Below are 10,805 nucleotides of genomic sequence, written 5' to 3' on the forward strand. Positions count from 1 at the left end.
GCAGTTCTGCAGCTAGCCTCTCTCAAGGAGGAAACTCTCCCTTTTCTATTTCCTAACGGTCCTGAATCATTCCTAACTGACTGGTCTTGTCTAGGAGAGGCCCTGAGCTGCATCACCAACTGACCATTAACCACAATCAGCTCTGGTCCCTCCAGAAGCAGACATGCATCCCTCCCCACCAGAAGCCAAGAAGGGGCTGTGGAGAGACAGAGGAAGTTGCCTTTGCTCTGAGCCAGTAGCCCCCAGGGTCCTCCTTCCTGTGAAGCCTAACTGTCTCCAGCCAGATTTCCTGTTCCCGTGGCCCCACTGAGAACTGGGTTCCAGGGTTGGAGTGGGGGTGACTCTGGGCCTGCCTAAGGGGTCAGCATTGATGCATTTTCCTTATCAACTTCCCTTCCCCCTACGGGGGGGGTCACACAACTCCCCCTAACCCCTTACTTTTGTCTCCTGAATTTTGTTGTTTTCAAAGGAATCTGGGATACTCAGGTTAACCAGCACTCTGAGGCGCTAGCTGTCTGTGCTCTCTGGGAAGAGTGCTGATCCATTCTCTTGCCCACATCCTCCATTTCTCCACGAGTTCCTCTGTGCATCCCTGTTGGTAAAGTGAGTCATGGGGTGACTGAAGAGAGACACTGGAGGATGCAATGAGGCCTTGAAGGAGTGTGTGTTGGGGGGGTCGGCCTTGGTGGACTGAACCCCCAAAGCAACCTCTCAGAAGCATATTTATTGACTGTTACACAAAAGTTATTTTCAGAGTAAGACAGTTCCTCATAACAGAGCCCTAATCTATGTGTTTCTTTTCTTTGTCTTCCTTCCTTCCTTCCTTCCTTCCTTTCTTCCTTCCTTCCTTCCTTCTTCCTTTTTGAGCCCTATCTATCCTGAAACTCACTATATAGACCAGGCTGGCCTCAAAGTCACAGAGATCTGCCTGCCTCTGCCTTCTGAGTACTGGGATTAAAGGTGAGCGCCACCACTCCCAGCAGTGAATTTCTTAAAGAGCATATCAACTCTGTAACCTCCACCTCTAATTGTGCACTATTTGCGGTGCTCAATAGTGCAAGACTTCCTGGTTTACCAGAAGGTCTTGTGAGTTAGACCTTTGCAGCAAAGGCTGCAAAGCTCCTTCAGGAAAACAGCTCACAGAAAACAGTCACTGTTTACCACAAAGCCTGAGTACAATTGCTTCATTTTGATGTTTATACCAGACACTATACATCCCTATACATCCCTGCTATACATCCCTAACCCCCTGGGGTGTGGGGGGGATATAGCCTTGGGACAGGTCTCTTTTTGCATTGCTCCGCCCCCAGCTTCCAGGACATATATGCCTAGTTTTAGTGAGAGGCAGTGACAGTACCTCAGGTGAGCTGTGGAGCTGAGCTTTTGCAGACTTACAGCTGGAGGGTGGGTTGGGTTGTAGATCCCTCCCTCACAGAAGCCTTCCTTATTGACCAGACCCACTGGGGTAGGGCTGGGTATGACTTGAGAGGAGGGCTTGGGAGGCAAGGGGTGGTCAGCCTTTCCCATCTTTCTGTCCTCAGATGCTCTGGCGCTTCCTGGGCTGGGCTCTTTTGTAGAGATGAAGCTATTCCTGGCCTTGGCAGGCCTCCTGGCCCCTCTGACCATTCTTCAGACCTCCAGCGCTGCTACTCCAGGTACTGGGACCAAAAGGAGGGAGACAGGGTACACTGGGGCTCCCTTTCCCCTGGACAGGCCTCCCTTATTCTGGGGCCTGGTGAAGAGCTTCAGGCCCCCTCCTGACCTTGTGATTTATGCCCTGGCCAGCTATCCCGGGGGAAGTGGAGAATTCAGTGATCCTGACCTGTATGGAGGAGGCCAAACATCTAGTGGACAAGGCCTACAAAGAGCGGAGAGAAAGGTGGGGAATGCCAGGCACCAGCCAGCCCCGGGCGAGCCTGCTCCAAATCTTTTGGAGAAGGGACACACAGCGGGGACTTCATAGAAAGGACGGGGACCCACAGGTGATGCTGTGAAATCAGAACGACTTCAATGGCCTTGCTTCTGTCTGAGCATGCAGGTCCATAGCCTTTGACAAAAGGAACCCACTTTTGCTCTGTGGTTCTATACACAGTTTTGTCTGCACACCACAGGCTGGGCTCTGCTGAGTGTCTCTGTGCCCCTTCTCTGACCCTCCCTTGTCTAAGCAGCATCAAGCAGAGTCTTCGAAGTGGCACCGCTAGCCCCATGGAACTCATATCCTACTTCAAGCAGCCAGTGGCAGCCACCAGAACAGCTGTGAGGGCTGCAGACTATCTTCACGTGGCCCTGGACCTGCTGAAGAGGAAGCTGCAGCCCCTGTGGCCAGGGCCTTTCAACGTCACCGGTACTGTAACCCCTTTAGTCACCACCCCCTCGCGCCCTAGAAACTTTTTACCGCGATGCTCCCTAATTCTCCCTCTAACGCAGTGGTTTCTCAACCTGTGGGCCACAACTCCTTTGCTGGTCGAACGACGCCTTTCACAGGGGTCACCTAAGACCATAGGAAAGACCCGTAAAAGTAGCAAATTACAGTTATGAAGTGGCAATGAAAATAATGTCAGGGTTGGGGGTCACCACAACATGAGGACTTAGGAAGGTCGAGAACTCCTGCTCCAAAGAGTCTCAGAGGTAACCTAGCACTTCTTCTATTTCCCAGCTAGGGAGCCCACCCCACACTCACCCTCAGTGGGTTCCTCAGCCCCACGTTGCCTAGCATAGGGAATGAGGCAGGGGAGGGCTCAGGTCTAAGATCCTGGTTCACCCTCGCAGATGTGCTCACACCTGCTCAGCTGAATCTGCTGTCCAAGTCAAGTGGCTGCGCCTATCAGGACGTGAGGGTGACATGCCCGGAGCAGGACAAGTATCGTACCATCACGGGACACTGTAACAACAGGTACGGGCCAGAGCAAGGAGTTCAAGGATGTGCGGTGCAGTGAGTGGGTCCAGGTCCTGCCTGTGGCGGAGCCCTCAGGTCAGTGCTCTGTGCTTCCCTGCAGACGCAGCCCCACCCTGGGGGCCTCCAACCGCGCCTTTGCACGCTGGCTGCCTGCTGAGTACGAAGATGGCTTCTCCTTGCCCTTCGGCTGGACACCCCAGGTCAAGCGCGGTGGCTTCATGGTGCCATTGGTGAGCGTCCAACAGAGAGGGAGAAGAGTCTAGCCTGGTGTGCAGGAGCCAGGCGTCCACTGACTCCTGCTGTCTCCGCAGGCTCGAGCAGTCTCCAACGCCATTGTGCGCTTCCCTAATGATCAGCTGACGCAAGACCAGCAGCGTGCTCTCATGTTCATGCAGTGGGGACAGTTCCTGGACCACGATATAACCTTGACTCCTGAGCCAGCTACCCGGTCCACCTTCTTTACTGGCCTCAACTGCGAAACCAGCTGCCTGCAGCAGCCACCGTGTTTCCCCCTCAAGGTGTTACCTCCTTCCATCCAGCAAGGATGGTTCACATTAGTGGCCCTACCCCTTCTGTGTGAACTAGGGTTCCTTCCTAGCCCGTTTGCTGGTCCTGACTCCTGGGTCCAGAGTCAATACTTGTCTCCCTCAGCAGAGTCAGCTGTCAACCAGGGTATCACTGCCCCAGCCTAATATGTGCCCTTAGCCTAACATTGCCCTGGATGGTGGTCGTGGGGTGGCTGGCTCTTTGTGAGGCTGGGAGAATTCTGGAATGAGGACCTGGCCTGTCTTCTTCACACCTCCAAGTGTAGGAGCACTGGCATGTTCTCTCCCTCTCTGAGGGGCTTTCCCCTAACCCTGCTTCACACTGTGTGAGTGTGTGTATGCATGCATTCATGTCAGGGGCAGGGTGGAGACACCTGCTGTGTAGGGAGGGAAGTGGGGAGGCTGAGGGACAGAAGATTAACTAACAGGGGAAGGGTGACAGACAAGAGGAAAGGCAGAAGCTGGAGGGAAGATTAAGAGGCGGGGATCTCTGCATTCCAGTTCAGTGTGTTCTTTCTCACCCCTAACCCTCAGTATCTCTGCTGGCCGAGCCCACTGATTGCTTGGGCTCCTGAGAGTAAAGAGGTCAGGGTTCTCTTCAGCAGCTTATAAGCCACTCCAAACTACTGTCCTTACCCAGAAAAGTCAGGTTAGCCTCTTTCTCTGCCACAGATCCCACCTAATGACCCTCGAATCAAGAACCAACGGGATTGCATACCCTTCTTCCGCTCCTGCCCAGCATGCACCAGGAGCAACATCACCATTCGCAACCAGATCAACGCGCTCACTTCCTTCGTGGATGCCAGTGCTGTGTATGGCAGTGAGGACCCCCTGGCCAGGAGGCTGCGCAACCTCACCAACCAGCTCGGGCTGCTGGCTGTCAATACCCGCTTCCATGACAATGGCAGGGCCCTGTTGCCCTTTGACAACCTGCACGATGACCCCTGTCTCCTCACCAACCGCTCTGCTCGCATTCCTTGTTTCCTGGCAGGTAAGCCTGGGGTCTGGACTAAAGTGGCATAGAGGTGTTCCCTGTGGGATCCTGTATGTGAGCAGCTTGTGGGTTAGTAATGAGAGACACTGGTCTCACCAACTTCTTATTAGTTTAGTTGCCTTGGTAACAAGCTGGATAGACACAGAAAGGAAAACAACAACCACAAAAAACAAAACACATACACACACACACACACACACACCTCCGCCCCAGCCTAAGATGAAGACACAGGGCTGCCAAGGAGCCTCTATCCTCTCTCTCTCTCTCTCTCTCTCTCTCTCTCTCTCTCTCTCTCTCCTTTAGACTATGGAGAAGGGGAGATCTGCATTGTCCTTTTCAGGCAGAGCACTAAAACAACAAAGAAGAATGTGGTCCCCTTGCCCTTTTGAACTATACTGTCCAATCTAGAGCCAGTAGCCACACATGGTTATTTTAATTTAATTATTTTAATTATTATTAATAGTAACTTAATCATTTTAATTATTTTTAGTAGGGTGTGGTGGTACACACCTTTGATCCCAGAACTTGGAAGGCAGAGGCAGGAGGATATTTGTGAGTTTAAGGCCAGTCTGGTCTAGAGTGAGTTCCAGGACACTCAAATCTACACATAGTGAGACCCTGTCTTATTATAAATAAATAAATAAGTAAACGAATGAATGATTTTAAACTAAATCCATAGTTTCTGCAGCAACCCCATTTTAAGGGCTCAGTAGACCCAGGGGCTAGTGGCCCTCTACTGGGCAGTGGAGGAGGATTTCATTACCCCAGAAAGTTCTAGTGGATACTATCACAGAATATCACTGTTGGTTATTTGGCTTCTTCGGAAGACAGAAGATGGGCTTTCAAATGGAGGCATCTCATAGTTTGGGGATGGGATTGGAGCTGGTGTTATGGTCACACCCAGAAATCCATCCCTCTTCTCTATGATTTAGACTGGGTTGTATAACCAGCCTTAGCTGGTCTAGTACTTGCTTTGTAGCCCAGGCTAGCTTCCTATCTTATCCTGAAAGTGCAGGATGACACACGTGTGCCACCAAGCCCAGGCCAGTATGCTTTGATGTAAACACAATGGCAGCAGAAGTCTCTTCTTGGCCTCTCTCCCTTCTAAGGGCTCCTTAAGCCCCAGCAGAGAGTCATGGTCAGTGTACAAGTGGATCTGCGTGCTGTGGGGGGTGGCATGCTCTTCTGGGCTAGTCATGACCCATGGTTGTTCATCAGATGTAGAAGCTGCTCTCAGGGATATTGTTTTCTCTTGTAGCAAATGCTTACCCTCTGACCTTTCCTGTTGAAGGTTTAGGGAGGGCTAGAGAAATCAGAGCCTTAGTTCCCTTGAACAGTCTTAGATGTGCCTTTCCTCCTCCACAACAAGCCCTACAATTTGCCTATAGTAAACATGCTACTGACAGCTATGTTCAAACAACGGAGGCTCTCCGGGGTCCTGTTTTGAGAAGGGTTCTGAGTCTAATTTTTGCAGAAAGCATGCATGCTACTTTTTGGCTGACACCAAATCAAGACAGTAAGCTGAGTGCTTGTTCTCAGGAGCATTCATGTATTGTGGTGTGTGCAAGCATGGTGTGTGTGTGTGTGTGTGTGTGTGTGTGTGTGTAAGGGTAAAATACAGAAAGGCACAAGCCTTGGACCTTGTGCTTAAGGAGTCCCTTAAGTCAAACCTGATGCCTATTGGACAAGGCTGCAGGAAAGACAAGCAGTGTTTCTAAGTTCCTGTGTCAGCCTGGAGCTTACATGTGAGGCTGGTGTGGGATGGTGTGTGGAGAGCAGGCACAGGAGAGCCACTGGAGGCCTTTGCTGCACAGGGGCTAGGGACCACAGACATGACAAGACTTTGCTTCCTTAAGGGGACATGCGTTCCAGTGAGATGCCCGAGCTCACCTCCATGCATACCCTCTTCGTTCGAGAGCATAACCGGCTGGCCACACAGCTCAAGAGCCTGAATCCTCGCTGGAATGGGGAAAGGCTCTACCAGGAGGCCCGAAAGATCGTTGGAGCCATGGTTCAGGTAGGCTTTTCTACAGTATCCTGGCCGTGCGTTCCTGGGCAAATTACTATCCCAGCTGAACACTGGCCTCTTTATCCATAATACTGTAAGGCTCGTAGGAACCCAATGGAAACAACTAGCAGATGAGGCGTGCTTGAGAAGTACATTCTCCTTCCCTCTGTCTTCCCAGGACTTCTTTCCTGAGGTCCCGGGGATCACTTCTACAGTTTGTTACTAGGGAGAGAGAGTCTTAAGCAGAAATATCATGGTCACTATTGGCTCTTTTACCCACTTGTCATCATCTTGTGCTTCCCCTCCCCCCCATCCCCAGCGCAGAGTTTCTCCATCTGTTTCCTATCATTTGATGTTCTAGTGACTCCCATTCTCCCGAGAATTATCTACAATGTGCATATACACACGACACACATATGCACACACACACACACTCAGAGGCATGCACTCAATCATGCATGCATACATGTACACATACACCTTTGTTTGATTTTAGAAAGAGAGGTGAAGGGCTAAAGGTGAGGTTTTGGCTTACATTCACTCCAAATGGTTTTCATTTTAGCCTCAGAGGCAATTCTAGCCTTGGATCCAGAGCAAGATTGTCACACAGCTTCCCTTCCATGGGGGACCACAGTAGACCTCTGTCCTGCTATAATCCTGCACCAAGCCCTACTCTGTGCAGGCTATTGCAGGGCACTGTGAATAATCTCAGTAATTTCAGCTTCCCTGGCTGTCCATGAAAAATGAGACACTACTAACTAAAGGCAAAAGTGATATTATAGCGACTAACAAGGCACTTGTTTGATCTTGTGAGAGAGACAATGCTATCATTTATTCCTTGTTTACATTAGTTGTTCACAGAGTTTAATAACTGACCTGAGGTCACATAGCCAGGGACAGTAGAGCTCTTTTTATGTCTTCCGGTGCCACTCTGTTAAGTTTTAAGGCTGTGGGATATAAATCCCTGACCCTAGACAGGTGGGGGTGATCCCACAAGCCAGAGACGGCAAGGAGGAGTGAATAGACAGCTCTTCCAAATGGCTTTGTTTTAGATCATCACATACCGGGACTACCTGCCCTTGGTGTTAGGGCCAGCAGCCATGAGGAAGTACCTACCCAGGTACCAAGGCTACAATGACTCAGTAGACCCTCGCATCGCCAACGTCTTCACCAATGCTTTCCGCTATGGCCACACCCTCATCCAACCCTTCATGTTCCGCCTGGACAATCAGTACCGGCCCACTGGGCCCAACCCCAGGGTCCCACTCAGCAGGGTTTTTTTTGCCAGCTGGAGAGTTGTGCTGGAAGGTGAGTGGAACCTGAGAGAGGCCGGCCGCTGAGGGTGGTATGGCGTGGCTTGTGCTGTGGGGAGCTAGGCCGGGGAGAACTTTTCCGATTCCTTTTTTTGGGATCTGGCCTGGCTTTGCAGCTCATTGCCCCAGGAGGCTAGGGCTAGGACCTTCCCAACCTTGTGAACCCTAGGGTCAGAGAGTACCTGCTGAGGATTGCTCACTGGGCCACCTTGGCCTCAGGTGTTGCACGTGCTTAGACCTCTTCTCTGACCCCTTAGACTGTGCCTGGTATCTGGTAGCAAGCTAATCCTTCCTTTCACCTTACTTGCTGGTGCCCAGGTGGCATTGACCCCATCCTCAGAGGCCTCATGGCCACCCCTGCCAAGCTGAATCGCCAGAACCAGATTGTGGTGGATGAGATCCGGGAGCGACTCTTTGAGCAGGTCATGAGGATTGGGCTGGACTTGCCGGCTCTGAACATGCAACGCAGCAGGGATCATGGCCTCCCAGGTGAGGGGCCAGCTCCAGCCTCATCCTACCTCCCAGATGGTGCATAGCTCTCTTCCCTGCACAGAGCCCTTTCTCCAGCTCTCAGGAGGCACCTGAGCCCAGGCTCCGCCCTTTCCAGGCCCCCATTGCCAAATTTCAGCCTCTCATGGCTTCTTCCCAAGCTGGACTCTTATATCCTGCACTAGCATCTGAAGAAGGTTCTGTTCTATGATCTGGAAACCTGTCTCCATCATCAGTTCCTTCTGACTCATTCATGAACTCCAGGTCAGGAGAGTACCACTGGTATTTTGCTGATTAGGAAACTAGGGTTTAGAGGGGCTCAGAGCCTGGCTAGGTACTGTAGCCAAGTTAGTGACAGATCTGGATCATCCTGACCCCAAAGCCCAAGCCTGTGTTGTGGAGAAGCACCAGTGGCCACACCTCTAGACCCACTTTCTCTCTCTGGGTCAGAGAGAGAAGCATCGGGCTATTCTCAGGGACAATATGCTGTTTCCATGCTTGAGTATGGCAAGATCTGTGGCAATATAGGGCTTGCGTCAGAGTGAGAGAGAAGGGAAAAGATGACGAGAAGTCTGGAGACTCCCAGCTGTCCACTTTGGTCTGAGCCAGTCATTCATTCAGGCGTCCATTCTGCTTATGGTCCGTGTAGGGTCCCTTTACTGCTACCTGTTCTCTGACCCAATGCAGGATACAATGCCTGGAGACGCTTCTGTGGGCTTCCACAACCCAGCACAGTGGGCGAGCTTGGCACGGTTCTAAAGAACCTGGGATTGGCACAGAAGCTGATGGCACAGTATGGCACACCCAACAACATTGACATCTGGATGGGCGGTGTCTCCGAACCCCTGGAGCCCAATGGCCGAGTAGGTCAACTCCTTGCCTGTCTCATTGGCACTCAGTTTAGGAAGCTACGTGATGGCGATCGGTAAGGGAGCCGTGGGTCGGCAGGGTGGCACACACGCGTGGGGCTGGAGGGGGTGCATTTGCAGACCACAGCTCTCACGTGGACAACGTACAGGAGTGGGTCTACTGTGTGAGTTTCAAAGATGGTACTCAGGCTACCAGCCTTGGTGGCAAGTGCCTTTAACCACTGAGCCATTGCTGGTCCCAAAATGCCGCTCTTAATATTTCCCCTGGGTTTCTCAGTGTTATTACCACGAGCTGTCAGTCACCATGGGATAGTCACAGTTCATTTCTCCCACTGTCCCCGCTTCATGTCATTCCATCATGGTTGGCCCTGATTATCTCTGTGTCTAGTTCTTATCTAGCTTGCGCAGCACCTTTGGGAATACTATAAGACTGTGTCCCTATCAAGGAGGACAAAGCCCACTTACCACCAGGTTATCTTCTACCCTTGTGGTCGGTTGCATGTGTGACACAGGGACTGCTGGGCGGGAGCGAGGGGCGTACCCAAGTAGCCCTGCAACTGTCTTCTGTGCTCTCCTGGAGCTCTCCTACACTGTAGGGCAGAATCTTCCATGGCCTTCTCACACCCAGGAGGCAGCTCAAGCCAGGGGATGTCCTCCCAGGCCACGGTACTCTCACTTGGGACATCCTCAGACATGGAGCTGTTGATGCTCCTGTGCAGGTTTTGGTGGGAGAAGCCAGATGTGTTCAGTGCACAGCAGAGACGGGCCCTGGCCAGCATCAGCTTGCCCCGCATCATCTGCGACAACACTGGGGTCACCTCAGTGTCCAAGAACAACATCTTCATGTCCAACTCATACCCACGAGACTTCGTCAACTGTACCTCCATCCCTAGGCTGAACCTGGCTTCCTGGAGGGAGGCTTAGAGGCTGGGTAAGGACATGCCATTCTGAAGGGTGTGCTTGGTAGGCCAGTGGGAAGCACAGAGAACTCTTCCCTAAGTGAAGCCCTCCCTGTGGATGCCAGATGAAAAAGGAAATTATTGGCTATTCACTTGTGTGTGCACATGCATGTTTGCATAGATGCAATCACTGCATGTGCAACATATTTACATTAGCATTCCATGTGCATATTGTCTGTGATCATGGGCAATGTTTCATGTACCCATATGTATGTCAATCACATGGGAGGCAGCAAGTAGACTGAGTCAAGTCTAAACTCTGCAGCATAGTGCTGTGATTTGAGCAAATTACTCTAAGTATGAATTCTCTTTCTTACAAATAAAATTCTCTTCCTTACAAATGGCTTCTTGAGGGCCTATTGCATCCTACATTTATCCACCCACTGAGCACCTACTATGTGCCAGGCACTGTTCTAGGCATGGGAAACAGAGGCAAAAAGACAAATGCCAAGTCCTTGACCATATTCTGGTTAGCGGAAACAAGGTGGTGGCCTCTGGAGGAATTCAGTTAGCTACTTTCCTATGTGGTTATGTTCTGGGCCTAGGCCAGCCTGGTTCAGCCCATAGTTTCTCCTTCCTTACTCTGTTCTTTTACTATTCACAGGAGTCTGTCTGGAGAAGAACTAAGGCCATTGGCTTTTCTGTACAATTTGTTTATACCTGAAGTTTACGCTAATAAATCACTGAATAGAATCTGTTCTGTGCCTGTGAAGAGGCTGCAGCCTCGGGGAC

The 10,805-nt window shown here is 51.3% G+C and overlaps 1 protein-coding gene across 1 annotated transcript; it reads left to right on the forward strand.

Annotated features, from left to right (window-relative positions):
• The first annotated feature begins 1,558 nt into the window (after window positions 1–1,558).
• On the forward strand, window positions 1,559–10,805 carry Mpo (myeloperoxidase). Its single transcript, XM_051190853.1, has 13 exons — window positions 1,559–1,655; window positions 1,786–1,879; window positions 2,169–2,344; window positions 2,770–2,893; window positions 2,997–3,126; window positions 3,208–3,414; window positions 4,114–4,432; window positions 6,292–6,452; window positions 7,496–7,751; window positions 8,075–8,245; window positions 8,933–9,170; window positions 9,834–10,045; window positions 10,678–10,805. Exons 1-12 carry the CDS (start codon window positions 1,580–1,582, stop codon window positions 10,036–10,038), a joined length of 2,157 nt encoding a protein of 718 aa, XP_051046810.1. The 5' UTR covers window positions 1,559–1,579; the 3' UTR covers window positions 10,039–10,045; window positions 10,678–10,805.

The sequence above is a fragment of the Phodopus roborovskii genome, unplaced genomic scaffold (genome assembly GCF_943737965.1).
Source record: "Phodopus roborovskii unplaced genomic scaffold, PHOROB, whole genome shotgun sequence".
NCBI lineage: Eukaryota > Metazoa > Chordata > Mammalia > Rodentia > Cricetidae > Phodopus > Phodopus roborovskii.